The sequence below is a fragment of the Macrotis lagotis genome, chromosome 5 (assembly GCF_037893015.1).
Source record: "Macrotis lagotis isolate mMagLag1 chromosome 5, bilby.v1.9.chrom.fasta, whole genome shotgun sequence".
Classification (NCBI taxonomy): domain Eukaryota; kingdom Metazoa; phylum Chordata; class Mammalia; order Peramelemorphia; family Peramelidae; genus Macrotis; species Macrotis lagotis.
Window position 1 is genome coordinate 26,198,265 of NC_133662.1, and position 17,265 is coordinate 26,215,529.

Consider the following 17,265-nt stretch of genomic DNA (forward strand, 5'->3'; position numbering starts at 1 on the left):
TTGGGAGGAAACGTAGTTAACTGTCTTCAATTGTTGGATAGGCTGTTATATGGAGAAAAGATTATACTAGTTCTCTTGACACCAGAAGACAGAACCAAGAGCAATATGTGTAAGTTACAAAGTGTCCAATTTGGGCTTTTTAAAAAATATTTTATTTTTAATAAACATTAAAACAACCATTTCAATACCATAGTATAATAAAAAAATAATTGCGCAAGTGTAAATTTCTTTTTCTTTTCTTTTTCTTCCATCTCTCCTTCCTTCCCTAAATAGCTATCATTAGTTACATATATATATATATGCATGTATTAAATTATTCCATACATTTTTGTACTTATCAGTTCTTTCTCTAGAAGCAGAGGAAAGCATCTTTCAGGAGAGTGGAGCCAAAATGGGGATTTGAAGGCAGGAATTCTCAGAAATGCTTCCCCCCAAAGCTCCAAAAGTCTTCAAATTACAACTCTAATCAAATTTTAGAGGGCCAAAATGCACAGAAAGACCAAATGAAACAATTTCCCTGTCTAAGACAACTTGGGAGATCTTCAAGAAAGGTCTATTCCACTGGGACTGAGCAGTGGAAAAAGCTGCAGTGCATTCCCCCAATGGAGTAAACTCCAACCTTCCAGGGACAGCTGGCAGGGTGCCTAGATCCCTGGGGGCACCTGGGTCTGCAACAGCAGGAAGTACAAAAGCATCAAAGAAAATATGTTAAAAACTAGCTTATGGCAAATGAATAAAGTAATCCAAAAGGCAAATGAGAAGAAGAATGTTTTAAAGAGCAGAATTGGCCAGTTGGAAAAGAAGATCTGAAGAAAATAACTCCTTCAAATGCAGAATGAAGCTAAAGGAAGCTGATAAGTGAGAAATCAAGAAACAATAAAACAAACCAAAGGAATGAAAAACTAGAAAGAAAATGTGAAATATCTCATTGGAAAAACAGTGACATGGAAAATAAATCCAGAAGAGAGAATTTAAAAATTATAGGGCTACCTTGAAAATTTTGACCATCCTAAAAAAAATGACCAAGAAAAGTGCCTAGACTTCATTTTTCAAGAAATAATCCAACAAAATTACCCTGAGATCCTAGAAGCAGATGGTAAAATAGAAATTATGGTAATGTACTAGTCACCTCCTGAAAGAGATCTCCCCCCCACAAAACTCCAAGGAATATTATAGCCAAATTCCAGAAATACCAAGTCAAACAGAAAAATACAACAAGCTGCCAGAAACAAACAATTCAACTACTGTGGCTCTACAGGCTTACCCAGAATCTGGCAGCATCTACATTAAGGGCTTGTAGGACTTGGGATATGATATTCCAGAAGGCAAAAGAGCTTGGATTACAACTGAGAATCACCTATACAGTAAAACTGAACATCTTTTTTCGGGGGAAAAGATGGACTTTCAATGAAACAGGGGACTTTCAAACTTTCCTGTTGAAATGACCAGAGTTGAACAGAAAGTTTGATCTCCAAATACAGGACCAGATGAGGCATAGAGAGGGTGGACAGGAAGGACTAATCATGAGGGATTAAATGACGTTGAACTGCATGTATTCCTGCATGGGAGGAAGATACTGATAACTCAAATTAACCTTCTCATTTATAAGAGCAGGTAGAAGTTTATATAGACAAGGCACAGAAGGGAACTGAATATAATGATATAATATAGTATAAAAATGGAGTCAATGGGTGATAAAGTACTGGGAAAAAGGGAAAGGAGAAGTAGAATGGGCTAAGTTATTTCATATAAGATTCAAGAAAACGCTTTAGCAATGGAGTAGAAGGTGCAGGGGAATGAGTGAGCCTTCATTCTCATCAGAAATGGCTGAGAAGAAATAACATACACACTCAATAGGATATAGAAATCTATCTTACTCTAAAGGAAAAAGGAAAGGAAAGGAATGTGAGGAAGGTGGGAGGGGAGGGGAGGGAGTAGGTGACAGAAGAGAGGGGAGATAGTGGGAGAGGCTATTCAGATCCAACACACTTCTGTGAAGGGACAGGGTAAAAGGAGAGAGAGAATAAAATAAATGGGAGTGAGGAAGAATAGATGGAAGGGAAATACAGTTAACAATACAATTGTGGGGAAAAAATATTGAAACAAGTTCTCTGATGGACTCACAATAAAGAATGCAACCCACCCCAGAGACAGAATCAATGGCATCTGAACACAGGAAGTACACATTTTGTTTTTTTCTTACCCTCTCACTTCATTTCTCTTGAGGGTTCTCCATCTTTTTTGGGGGGGATATTTACTTTCAAAACAAGATTATTATAATAATATTAAAATAAATAATTTTAAAGTATCTTTCATCATATGTCTTCTTTAGTGAATTAGATATTTTTAATAGTCAAAGTGACTTATTTGTTCAAAGTTGCTCTTAAAAGAATATGCTATACTGTATATAATGTTCTCTTGGTTCTGTTCATTTCATTCTTCATTATTTCATGCAGGTCTTTCCATATTTTTCTAAGATCACTGCATTCATCATTTTTATAGCAATAGTAGTATTCCATCACAATCATATACCACAATTTGTTCAGTTATTCTTCAATTGATGGGAATTCCTGAAATTGTCAGTTCTTTGCCCCTACAAAGAGAGCCCTATAAATATTTTAGAACATGTAAGTTCTTTCCCTTTTTTCCTAATCATCTTTAGAAATAAATCTAATAGTGGTTTGCTGTGTCAAAGAGTATTTTAAAAATTCTTTGGGCTTAATTCCAGATTGCTCTCCAAACTGCTGATCTAAAATGGTTGAATCAGTTCATAATTCTAATTTGGGTTTGATATTAGGAAATATTTCCTAACAAATGAATTCCTCAAAAGGGGTTAGATAAAAAAACTTCAGATGGTTAAAAAACTGTACATGTTGTCCTTAGAAGGGGTTGCCTCTTAGAGGTCATCAAGCAGTGACTGCTAAGTCTTATTGAGAAAGCTGCTTGAGTCCCTTCCAAATCTCTATTTCTGTGATCCTCTGACTTTGGGCAGCTGTACAGACCACTATTTGCTCATTCAAATGAGAAGTCTAATGTAGGTAAAGCAGACTATTCACTAGAAAGTCAAATATTGAAGCCAAAGCTTAAATAATTTGGTCACATAAAAAAGAAAAGATCATTGGGGAAAAACCCTGATGTTGGGAAAGCCTGAAGGTCAAAAAAGGATGGCAAAGAATGAGATTGAGAGATAGTGTCATGGAAACAATGAGCATGAACTAGACTTTGAGAGCAAATGGAGAATAGAAGGACCTGGTGTGCTGTGATTCACGGGAATCATGAAGAGTCAGATATGACTGAACAACTATACAACAACAAACTAGGTGACCTCTAAATTCCCATCAAGTTCTATAATTCCTTGCTTTATTTTACTCATCAGTTTTTCCTAAAATTCTCCAAAAATGGCTTCCTAACTGCTTTATGATACTCTATTCTTTGTGTACTGACCTGGCCAATTTACCTCTTTTTTCCCTACTGGATAGAGCTTTAGGCCTAGAGTCAGGAAAACCTGAGTTCAAATCCAGCCTCAGACGTTTACTAGCTTTGTGACCCTAAGAAAAACATTTTAACCTGTTTGCCTCAGTTTTCTCATCTATAAAATGGGGGTAAAATAGCATGTACCTTCAAGCATTGTTGTAATGATCAAATGAGATAATAATTATAAAGTGTTTGCACATGATAAGTGATATTTAAATGTTTTCTGTTATTATTTCTCTGGCAATAAACTTACTTCCTTGCATTTTGGAAATACTATTTACACATTAAACACAGAAGTCTCTGTCTCCCCTCTTGCACCAGCCCCTAATAACATGTCCTTCTTCCTCTTTCCCTATAGTTTGTTGTTCCTTAGGCAATCAAAAGACGGTTAGACCTTTTTTCATAAACCAAAAATATTGGTAAGAAGAAAAGTAAGGCAAGATTATGATAAAAAGCCAAGGGGGGGGGAGTGAGCAGAGAACTATTTCTCTTACATCAACAACAAATTCACTCATTCATTCATTCAATAAATGATTATTCATTTAAGATATATATATATATATATATATATATATATATTTATGTTTATATATACTTACAGGAACAGCATTAGACAGAGCAGCCCAGAGCAGTAATACAGAATAATTGGGAGCCATATGTTCACTTTTTCTCTGCCTTAAGGAATTGATAATCAGCTGCAGCAATGTCTGTTCAAAACAAGCAGATAAAAAACTTCAGATGGTAAAAAAACTGTACATGTTGTCCTTAGCATTTAAAACATACAACAAAGCAGACTTTATGAACTATAACTAAGCATGATTAGCCTAGTTCCTTTCTTTGCAGACAGGAAAAGACATGTAATAAACAGCTGAACACACACAGACACACAAACACACACACACACACACAGTCCCTACAACATCCTATTCCAGTGTCTCTATTTCCAACAATGTCCTAAAAGATATGTTGGCCCCAAATGCTACCCGCTCTGCTCAGCAGAAGGTTTCCTTCCAAGACAATATGCTACAAATCGAAAGTGTCCTCTCCCCAGGTCTAGAAGATAACCCTCCATAGATTGAGAATATTTAGAGCTTTTCATAATAGAGATCAAGAGATTCAGTCATAAATTACAGGAAAACACTTGGTTTCAAATACACTATTATTACAACAATAATAGTAATAGTTTACACTTACTACAGTATTTAAGTTTCCAAAGTATTTTGCATATGTCTCATTTAATACAATAATACTTTGAGGCAGATATGGTGGAATATATTATCATCATCTTGTAGCAAGAATATAAGATTCAGAGAGGATAGGTCTTATCTATGATTGCTCAATTGACAAACATTTATTAAATGCTCCTATGTGGCAGATGCTATACTAAAGGCTGAGTATAGAAATAAAAAGGCAAACACATACCTTACATTTTAATAGCAGTAGAGAACACATACATAAATTGATAGATACAAGACAGAGTAGATGAAATGTAACCTTCTAAGGAAAGGCACAAGCTATGATCAGATAGTAGATGATAGAGGCACAAGCCAATCTCAGCTTTCTCCTGACTCTGTACACTTTTCAAAACAACATGAAAAAGTGATTTACAAATCTATTTATGTCTTTAGATCCAGTCATCCCATTCATTGCTGGGACTATAAGCTATGTATGTAACTAACAAGAAAAAATAGTTTATTCATAAAGAAAAATTCTTACATAACATTATGCATCATAGCAACAACAGAAAAGAATCTGAACAGTTCATGTGAAATTCAACAATTGAGAAATAGTTAAATAATTGATTTATTAATTCCATGATTATTTTGTTATAACAAATGGCAACATAATGAAAATGAAGAAATATGGAATTATTTAAATGAAGTGGTACATATTTATGCAAGCTGGAACAAAACAATATATACTGATTATAACTATCTAATGCGCACAAAAAAATGTCTGAGAAGCTAACTAGAAAGGAAAAAAGGAAAAAAGGCATAAAGACAAACAGGAAGATCATGTTTCTATTTTGTTAAAGCAAATATTCAATCATTTTTAACAATGTACAAATGTAGGTGGCACAGTGGATAGAGTACCAGCCCTGGAATCAGGAGGAACTGAGTTCAAATCCAGCCTCAGACATTTGGTGATTGCCTAGTTGTGTAATGTTGGGCAAGTCACTTAACCCCATTGCTTTAAATAAAATTTTAAAAATGTACAAATAACAAAAATTTATGATTTTATGTAGGATCATAGAATAAGAACTGAAAAGGACCACAAAGATAATCAAATCAAATCACATCATTTTATAGATTAAGGTTTAAAACTTATTGAAGATCACAGAGGTAGGTCAACCCATATCTCTCTGCTTTCAAATCCAACATCTTTTTTTTTAATTATATTTATATATTTGAATGTGTTCATGGATAATTATATTATTGATATACAAACACAATTTGAGTTATTAAGGATAACAGCATCATAGTTTAAAGCAGTCTTTCTCAAAGTGTGGTATAATATGGACACCTTGTGGTTCTCAAGACCACAAGGTTCTTCAAAGTTAAAACTATTACCATAATACTTAGATGCTTGTGTCCTTTTTTGCTCTTTCATAAATGTACAATGGGATTTTCCAGAGTCCACACGACCTGTGAATTTAAAAAGAATCTTTTTTCTGTATGATTGCATTTTTTTTGTCTTTCAAATGGATGAATTTACAGATATAGCTAGACTTGTGTTTTGTTTATATTAATCCAGTATCAACACCATTTCATCATCAAAAATCCTTTATATGAAATTCTTGACAACATATACAAGTGGCACTGAAATATTCAAACAGCTGAAAAACTTTTTAAAAAATATCTCATAACTTACTCCAGAATAGCTCTATAGATGTTTGGACTAATGGAATGTAGTGGACAGAGCACTGTGCTGAGAGTCAGGAAGACAAGAGTTCAACTCTGCAGACACTTGACAATTTCTAGCTGTGTGAACTTGGACAAGTCACTTAACTTTGACTGCCTCGCATCCAGGGGCATCCCCAGTTGTCCTGATTCATATGTGGCCACCAGACTCAGCTGGCTCTGGAGGAGAAAGTGAGGCTGGTGACTTAGCACAGCACCCCCTCCCTCAAATTCAATTCATGAGCTTGTCATGGTATCACCTCTCTGATGATATAGTCTTCTTCGAAAATGAAGGGGAAAGGGCAGCTAGGTGGCACAGTGGATAGAGCACCAGCCCTGGAGTCAGGAATACCTGAGTTCAAATCCAACCTCAGACACTTAATAATTACCTAGCTATGTGGCGTTGGGCGAACTACTTAACCCCATTTGTCTTGCAAAAACCTAAAATAAATGAAGTGGCGGGGGGGGGGGGGGAATTACCAGTACATTAATGGAGCAAAATCAATGGTAAGTTCAACTGCTTATAGGTGATACAATAGATAGAGCATTAGCCTTGGAGTCAGGAGGATAGGAGTTCAAATTCAGTCTCTAACATTTGACACTTATAAACTGTGTGACCTTGGGTAAATCACTTAACTCTGCCTTACATCCAGAGTCATCTCCAGTCATCCTGATTCATATCTGGCCACTTGACCCAGATGGCTCTAGAGGAGAAAGTGAGGCTGGAGACTTAGTATATCACACCATCACTCAAATCTAATTCATGTGCTTCTCATGGTATCACTTCCCCTGATGTCACAGTCTTCTTTTAGACTGAAGCACAAACATCCATAGGCAGCAACATGAATCAAGGTAGTGGTACCAAACAAATGACTTCTTGATAATCCATGATCTCCTTAGGGGTATTCTTAGCAAAGAAAATAGAATGGCTGACCATTTCCTTCTCCAATTTATTTAATAAATAAGGAAACTGAGGTAAATAGGGATTAGTGACTTGCCCAGAGTCACCTAGCTAGTAAGTGTCTGAGGTCAGATTTCAATGCATGTTTCTCTGATTCAAGGTCTAGCACTCGATCCACCATGCTATCAAACTACCCCAAACAAATGACTAATAGTAATCATTGTATTCCTCACTTAAGAATGTCCTATATGAAGCAATAAAAATTTTTCATTTTAAGCAATTAAATACATTTTTTAATATTCTGTGTCAAATTGAGAAGTATATACAAAGTCTTCTGTTGCATGCTGAAGTAGAAGGTTTGTCTTGTTTGTTCAGTTGTGTCTGACTCTTTGTGACCCTATTCAGGGTTTTCTTGGCAAAGATGTTGAAGTGGTTTGTCATTTCCTTCTTTGGCTCATTTTACAGATGAAAATACTGAGGCAAACAGGGTTAAAGTGACTTGCTCAGGGTCACAAACATAGTAAGTATCTGGGACCAGATTTGAACTCAGGAGGATCACAAGTCTTCCTGATTCTAGGTCTCTCACATCTTGGCACCACCTAGATGCCTATGGGCATCTTAAGGAAAAGCATTAGTGGGACTGAGTGGCAAGCCAAACTGGCCAGTTTTTACATGGAACATCATTTTTACTTGAAAGAACTGAAAGACAAATTATGATTATTCAGATGGGTATTTGGCAGACATTTTTCCTAAAATGAACAAAGTAGGCCTGTCACATAAAGGAAAACAAGTGATAGTATTTGTGGCCAATAATAAAATTTGAGCTTTCAAATGAAAATTAGAATTTTGAAAAACTTATGCCTACCACTGTAATCTTAACACTGAAGAAAAATAACACTAACAAATGAATTTTTTTATTTTGTTTAATGAAATGTGTCACCATTTGGAAGATCTGCTTAACTAGAGGAATAAATATTTTCCAAGTTGCCAATAATATCATAAAATTTAGTGTGGCTTAAAGATCCATTTGGAATACAAGACAGATCAACAGGCATTATTGTGGTGGAGAAAAAAATTCATTGATATGCCTTAAGAAATCCAAATTGCAAGTAACGTTTAGGAAATTATCACTTGTGAACTTTTAGTGTAGTATCAAAGATGATTAATAATTATCTTTAAAGTTTATTGATACTCTTCCCTCTTCCAAACACTGAATGAAGTTGGATTATTTTTATGCATACTTCAATCAAAACAACATCTCACAGCAGACTGACAGAGCTAGGAAATGCAGCAGACAGATTCACCTTCCTCAAGTCAATCAAATATGATGCTCTCTTCAGCAGCACATATACTAAAATTGGAACAATACAATGAATTCAAATCTGGCTTCTGACACTTATTAATATGACCCTGAGCAAGTCACTTAAGCCTTTTTGTCTCTATTTCCTCATCTGTAAAACATTCTGTAGAAAAATGGTAAACCACTCAGTCTCTTTGTCAAGAAAACCCAAATGGGCTCACAAAGAATCAGACACATCTCAAATGACTGAACATCAGACTGAGAAGCAGAGAAGAAAAATCAATGATCTCCCATTAAACCAGACATTAAAGAACTTGGAAAAAATATTTTAAAACACAGGTCATTACTATCCATTTCTTTTTGGTTTTAGAAAATAGTTATCTTTCATAAAAATATTTTGGTTACTATATAATGGAGCTTTTTTACTACTAATTTTAAATGAAATAAATGGATATTTTAATTTTTTTTAATTTTCTTTAATTTATTTACACATTACTAAAATATTCTTGTTGTAAGAATAAACATAATACACCCCCCAAAAAAATATAAAACCTCATTGAAAGTAAAGTGAAAGAAAGAGAAAAAAATGTGTTTCAGTTCATGTTCAGACACCATCAGTTCTGTCTTGGTCACATTCTTTATCATAAGTCCATCATATTTTTCCATAGTTGCTGCTGATTGTAATTCCCTCCATCCATTCCTCCCCACTACCATCTTTTATATTTTCTGTCTCCTTTCACTCTGTCCCTCTTCAAAAATGTGCTGTGGGGCAGCTGAGTGGTGCAGTGGACAGAGTACTGACCCTGGGGCCAAAAGACTCCAAGCCTACATCCCACCCCAGAGACCCAGCAACCACCTGGCCCCGTGGTTCCAGACAGGCTACCCAATCCCTCCACCTTGCAAAAAGTAAAAAAGAAAATGTATAATATCTGACTATCTTCTCTTATGATCTATCCTCTCCTCTATCACCCACATCCCCTCTCTCCTCCCTCTGTCCCCTTCTCTCCTTTTTCTTCTAGATTTCTATACCCTACTGAGTGTGTATGCTGTTTCCTCTCTGAGCCATTTCCAATGAGAATGAAGGCTCCCTCATCCCCACTCACCTTCCCCACCTTTCATACCATTGCAGAAGCTATTTCTTGATTCTTTTAAATGAAATATCTTAGCCTATTCTACCTTTCCTTGCTCTTACTCCCAGTACATTGACTCCATTTTTACAATATATCATCCCTTCAAATTCAGCTCTCTCCTGGGCCTCATCTATAAAAACTTCTTCTAACTGCTCTCATAAATAAAAAAGTTGATATGAGTTTTATCATTATCATCTTTCCATGCAGGAATACATGCAGCTTATCATCATTAAGTCCTTCATAACTTATCCTTCTTGTCTACCCTGTCTATGCTACACCTGAATCCTGTACTTGAAGATCAAACTTTCTGTTCAGTTCTGGTCATTTCATTGAAAGTCCATCTTTTCCCCTGGAAGATGTTCAGTTTTGCTGGGTAGTTGATTGATTCTCAGTTGCATTCCAAGCTCTTTTGCCTTCTGGAATATTACATTTCAAGCCCAACAAGCCCTTAATGTGGATGCTGCTAAATTCTGTGTAATCCTGACTGCAGTTCCACGATATTTGAATTGTGTCTTTCTAGCTGCTTGTAATATTTTCTCTTTGACTTGGGAGTTCTGGAACTTGGGTATAATATTCCTGAGGGTAATTTTTTTGAATATCTTTGTGGAGGACATCAGTGGATTCTCTCAACTTCTATTTTACCCTATGCTTCTAGTATATCAGGGTAATTTTCCTGTAAAAATTCTTTAAAAATGATGTCAAGGCTTTTTTTCCTGATCATGACTTTCAGGTAGCCCAATAATTTTTAAATTATCTCTTCTTGATCTGTTTTTTCCAGATCAGTTGTTTTTTCAAGGAAATATTTCACATTTTCTTCTAGTTTTTCATTCGTTTGGTATTGAATTATTATGTCTTGATTTCTCACAAAGTCACCAGCTTCCTTTAGTTCCATTCTACATTTAAAGGATTTGTTTTCCTCAGAGAGCTTGATGAACTCCTTTTCCATCTAGCCAATTCTGCTTTTTAAAGCATTCTTCTCCTAATTAACTTTTTGAACTGTTTTATCCATTTGACCTAAACTAGTTTTTAATGTTATTTTCTTCAGCATTTTTTTGGATTGCCTTGACTATAACCTGCTGACTTTGTTTTCATGTTTTTCCTGCATCTCTCTCATTTCTCTTCCCAATTTTTCTTCTACCTCCCTTACTTGATTTTCAAAATCTTTTTTGAGCTCTGTCATAGCCTGTGCCAAATTTCTATATTTCTTGGAGTCTTTAGATGTAGAAGCTTAGACTCTCATCTTCAGATTGTGTTTTGATTCTCCATGGGACCAAAGTAATTGTCTATGGTCAGGTTCCTTTTTTTCTGTTTACTCATTTCCCTAGCCTATGTCTGGTTTGGGGGTGCTTCCTGAGCTTTTGAGTATTATTGAGACATCCCTATAAGGAACCCAGTTCCTTAAAGGTCTTATGGGAGGCTCTGACTGCTCTCCTGGTCTGTGAATGACCACAAGCTCACCCCTCTGCCCCAGGGTAGTGAGGAAGGTTCCTGCCCTATGGGGGCCCCCATACTGTGACCAGGTTCTGAATATGGTCAAAGCCCCAGAGTTCTGTCCCAGGGACAGATGACAGACCTTGACAGTCTTTCCCCTCCCCACACTCCCTTACCTTCCGTGGGCTGAGAGCTCAGGGAGCAGCTGCCAGGAAGCTTCCTGCTAGGCAGCTCCATAGGCCTGCTTCTGTTTCCTGGGAACTGGGCTGTACTGAGGGCAGGGGCCATGCTGAGGAGGGCCATGTTGGCTTGGGCTTCATGCTAGCTCTGGCAGAGGTCTCCCTGTTGATCTACCAAGTTGTGCTTGGTGCTCCCTGGGATGGCAGGTCAGTAAACTGCTTCTGCTGCCAGATGCCAGGGCTCTCAGGGAACTAGACTCCCTGGGGCTCTTCCTAGAAGGCTAAACCCCCTTCTCTCCAGGGCTCTGCTGCCCCTGTGGAACAGAACCTTCCCACTATTTTCCAGGTTACCTTGGGCTGGAGAATTGCCTTACTGGATCTTTCTGTGGGCTCTGTCTCTTGAAAATTTAGTTAGATTCATAATTTTAAGGTTTTTGACATATTTTATAGAGAGAGTTCCTAAGAAAGGCTATTCTCTTGCAGCCATCTTGGCTCTGCCCCCCAATATTTTAAGATTTATTAATAGCTATAACCCATACATAGAAAAATTCTTCAGGGTTTTCAATGATTAAGAGTTTAAAGGGGTCCACTGGAGTCTGAAGATCTAGCTGTTAATATTACAAGAGTGACTTTGAAAAATAGTACTCTGGGGCGGCTAGGTGGTGTAGCAGATAAAGCACCGGCCTTGGAGTGAGGAGTACCTGGGTTCAAATCCGGGCTCAGACACTTAATAATTACCTAGCTGTGTGACCTTGGGCAAGCCACTTAACCCCATTTGCCTTGCAAAAAAAAAACCTAAAAAAAAAAAAAGAAAAATAGTACTCTCTTAGACTCTGCCTATTCTCTTGTTAAAAATGAGAGAGCTGAATTAAATGATCTCTGTCAAAAAGTGTCAATCTTGATTTTTAGATGAGATATACCCTGGATCTAAAATGAGTCTATGAAACTTTCTATATTTTAAGTTGTGTGTAACATATCTCTAACATCTAATCTTTATTTAAAGGCAAATTTAGACAGGCAATATGGTATAACCAACAAAGAGTCAGTCTGAGTATTATTAAGAGAGGTTCAAGTCTTGCCTCTGAGAGATAATGATAGGGTGACCTTGTGCAACTCCTTCAACCTTTCAGTGCCCAAGGCAATATTCAAAGAATGGAAGCTGCAGAAAAGTGCCAAATTACAATAAGAAAAAGAGTTTCCTCTTTAGGAACTCCAGATACCAAATCAAAAAATCAAAAATCATGAAAGAATAAATAAAATGTATTAATTTAGAACAATGAAATTACGCAATTATTTGTGAAATTCACTAGATTCTTATTTCATATTCTATAATCAGCATAAAACTGCCTAGAGGAAATAAGAATATAAATTGAGCCCTGTGGCTAGTATAGGGCCCCTCTTTCTTTGGTATCTCAGTATTCTCTCAGAGGATATTTCACCCTACAATTGATATAATCAGGGCAGAACAGATCTAGTCCCTTATATATGTGCAGTAATGATCTATGGGCCTGCATGTATTTCTCTAATTCACAAGATAACAGAATGTCTTGTGAATACTAAAACATAAGGTCATGGGTAAATTCCACCAGATGAAATATAGTAATAACACCAGATGAAAAATAGTAAGTTGCTCATAAAAGTTTAAATGATGGACAGTTTTAACAGTCAAAAATCTAATTAGACCAGTAAAACCTCAGAGAAGAAAATTAGTGTTTACAAAAAAGTCTACAAAGTTAAAATTCAAAATTTCTTGTAACTTTGGTAGAAATTCTTCACTCCTTTTCTCCATCTTGACATCATTCTTGACTATTTTCTTTACTCCAGTTTCTGATGAAAAAATGGCCCTTTTGCTCATCAAGACCAACTGTTCCACATGTGACCTCCACATCTTCAACCATGTTCTTCTGCAAATTCCTCCCACAATCATCATTTTAATTCTTCATCTGACTCTCTGTGCTGTTCCTTCTCTCTCATAATCATTTTATTCATATCTATTTATTCTTTTTTATTTGATTATAAATATACCCCAAATTCATTCTTTAATAAGAAATCACCAGATTCTAGATCATTCTACATCCTATATCCCTTTCTCAGTCAAAACCCTAAAAAAAAAAGCTGTACCTACTTTCTGCCTCCACTTCCTTTTCTCTTGCTCTATTTTAAATTCCCAGCAATGTGATTTCTGACCTAATCACTGAAATGAAATAGATATCTTTAAAGTCATCTGGGAATTTTAATTGTCAAATCTAATGATTGTTCCTTACCTCAAGCCTCATCCTACATGTCCTCTCTGTAACATTTGACATTATTTGTCATCTTTTCATACTGGATACTTTCTAAGGTTTTGTGACATGATATGGCTCATTTCTGGTTCTCCTTTCCTTTGCTGGATCATCACTCATTTCATGTCCCCTCTTATCACTGCCCCCAAAGATTTTATCCTGAGCCCATTCTTTGCTTCTTTCTATACTACTTCATTTCATTTAATTTGCTCCCATGAATTTGGTATCAGGGTCTGACATAATTATAACATGATATCTATAAAAGGGCAGAACTTAATTAGTAGACATTTTCCTCAGCAACCCTTACCTCTTTCTACCTATTCACAATTTCTTCAATTTTATTTTTCAGTGATTCTCTTACTTAAGCCCTTATGGTTATTTAACAAATTCTCTTCATTATGATTTTTTCCTATTTTCCAAAATGTTCACCTAGACCCAAAACAAAATAAATTACAAAGGTAATTACAGTAAACACCATGATAGATTCCAAGTCCTTCAAGGGCAAGGACCCTATACAAAATAATAATGAATTTTGAATGAAATCAAATCATAAAAGACACACAATGGGGCTTTTGCAATCTTCCCTGTAGAAGACAGACACTCTAGTGCCAATATTTAATGTGAGAAGTACAAAAATTGTCTATTTCATTATGGTAAATTGAAACCTAATTTGTCTTTGCTCAGTTCAAATGCTCAGAACTGTCCCAACCCTTCCAAAGTAGGAAAAAATTAAATTATTCTGAGATAATGTACAGTTAAGGAAATTTTAACTATAACCTTAGAAACCAGAACTCTCTGTCCTGCCTGTGAATTTTGGCATATTATTTTTGAGTGTGTGAATGTCAAGCACAAAACTCAGGGTCTCAGGTAAAACTAGATTAATTCCCATCTGTATATAAAACAGAAATTTTTACAACTTCAAAAGAAAGGAGGCTACCATGATCTCCCTTCTTATTTAACTTTGCTACCATGAATAAAATAATTAGATAATTTGCTTTTGGGTGGAGAGGATAATACTTGGGACTCTTCATTGGAAATTTCACTGTTTTTTTCACACCAGGGTGTTATCTAAGGAACAGTAGAAACCTCAGACACTGAACACTTACAAGCTGTGTGACCTTGGGCAAGTCACTTAACCCTGATTGCCTCACAACTATCCCCAGTCATCCTGATTTGTATCTGGCTATTGGACCCAGATGGCTCTGGAGGAGAAAGTGAGGCTGGTAACTTAGCACAGAACTCCCTCACTTAAATCCAATTTATGTGTTTGTCACAGCATCACCTCTCTGATGACACAGTCTTCTTCAATAATGAAGGACAAACATTAGCATCAGCAAGAAAGTTTGCAAAACAATATTTGCTATAAAGTTGAATTTTATAGATTCCCTTAATTCCTTTTCAATGGTTTCTTTAAAGAAAGAATCATATTAGTCATTTTTAACTGTTCTAGAGGAATATGGTTAGAATCACAAAACACTAAGCACAAGCTCATCTTAGAAAACATCTAGACCAGTCCTTTCATTTCTATATGAGATAAATGAAACCCAGAGAAGCAGAATGACTTCCCCCAGAAATACCGCTGGTTAGAACCTAGAACTAAGGCAACTTGACTCTCAATCCATTGTTATATGCACTACATCATGATACCAACCTCTGTTTAAAGAAGAAAAAAAAAAGCATGATAGCTTACATGTGATAAATTGCCTTTTATAAAACGTTTTCTCTCTCTCCTTCAAATATTTTTTTTTCTTTTTTCTCTATAAATCAATCTGGCTCCAATGTGTCTTATGCTTATTGTACCAGAAAGTAGATTTAGGGGAAAATGGTAGAAGTTATAAAGAGGATATGTGGATTTGAATTAAGAAGGAGATTCCTAACAGTTGGAGTTATACAAAAGGGCAGTGGGCTGCCCTGGGAGTTGGTAGGTTCCCCATTCCTACTGGTCTTCAAGAAAAGTTTGGCTAACCAGTTGTTAGATATGCCATAGTTGGCATAGTTTCAGGTATAGGTCCAAGGTTTCTCTTCTGTCTCTGAAACAATATTATTTTATAACTTTTCACCCTACTTCTTCTTATGATGAGGACAAACTGGACTATTTATTTTCCTCTCTATCCATCTTACTCTGTTCTACTTTTCCTTACATTATTCCCTCTCTGTTGGTTGGACTTTCTTTTCCTGCCCAATATTCTTACCTAACATTTCTTGAAATCCTCCCTTCAAAGCATAACTTAAAAATCAATCTATTCCTTCCTTGAAGCCTCAGTTGAGTTCATTACCTTGAGATCTCTTATTCTAAAAGCTTCTCATAAAAAAAATTTTTATACTATTCTGTCACATTATACCATACTTATTGACAAACATTTCTTCCCTGCCCCCTAGACTCATTGTCTTATATCTCATTGTTTTTAATAAAATGCTTTAACAAAACTTTACATAAGAGTTTAACAAAAGTTTAGTATATTGCATTAAAAATACATATTTCAATTTAACTTAATATTTAACAAAGACTTGAAAATACTAACCAGATCATCTGAAGCTTTGTCCCTCTCTAGATCAGGAATGCTTTTTTCAAATAGATTCAGAAGCCACTTTTTGGATTTTGACCATTTTCTATGGATGACAAGAGAAATTAGAAATTCATTTGAAAGGCACTTTAGAAGTAGCTAGGAGTAAGATCAAAAAATATAAAATAGGATGCTATATTTTTGTGAAAGTTACTTCTATGAGTTTCTTTTTTCAGATCAAGCTAGAATTCCATGAATTTGCATAAACATTCATAAATAGAAAGGAAAAGGGGAGGAGTGATATTGTGCAAATTAACACATCCTTGTAAAATTAATTTTGATGAATAAAACAGGTTATTAGAAAGTATCCTGTTCAATTCCACTCATTCACTTTTGGGGAAAAAATCTACATTATATCCCATAGGTACCATTGAAACTTGATGAGATGAAACACATGAGTAGACCATGGCTATGGAGGGGAATACCTTTTTTCAAAAGAATCAGAATAGATGAAAAGATAGATATGTTAAAAAGCTGTAAATATATGAGAAAAACTAAGAACCAGAGTGGAACAGCATTATAAAGAATAACATAATAAAGTATATTTAATATGTTTTAATATATAATAAAGAATATTTGAGCAAATGAAGGAGGAAGAAATGCGCTATTTTTGTCAATATATACTATAGACCACTAGGACAGAAAGAGAAGAATATAGATAAGGATTTTAGAAAATAGAAGAATATAGATAAGGATTTTAGAAAATAAATCACAAGCCTGGGACAGAGAAGTAATGTGACAATCACAGGACACTTCAATTATCTAGACATCTGCTATAGATTTCAGTCAAAAGCATAATAGAGCAGTTAATATCTTGACTTGCCTTAGTGAAAATTTCATCCTTCAAAAGGTGGAGGAATTAAAAAAGGAAAATTCCACCTCAGAAATGATTCTCAATACCAGGGAAGAACTAGTAATGAGAGTGAAAATGATGAGAACCCTATACAAAACTGACCATTTTGTCCTGGAGTTTGTGATAAAGAAGTAATAAAACCATAGTGTGAATATACACTAGATCTGGGGAAAGGAGATTCCAGAGGGTTCATAGAAAAGACAGCAAGGATCTCATGCTTCAAGGAAAAGCCACCCAGAACAGATAAGACA

General features: G+C 35.6%; 1 protein-coding gene across 1 annotated transcript in view; it reads right to left on the bottom strand.

Moving 5' to 3' along the window:
• CYP39A1 (cytochrome P450 family 39 subfamily A member 1) overlaps positions 1-17,265 on the bottom strand; it is a 134,422-nt gene that overhangs the window by 86,404 nt on the left and 30,753 nt on the right. Inside the window, exons 5-6 of the mRNA XM_074237105.1 lie at positions 16,120-16,207; positions 4,074-4,181 (exon numbers count right to left, since the gene is read on the bottom strand). Of these exons, the coding sequence (XP_074093206.1) occupies positions 4,074-4,181; positions 16,120-16,207 (196 nt within the window). The remainder of the gene's footprint in view (positions 1-4,073; positions 4,182-16,119; positions 16,208-17,265) is intronic.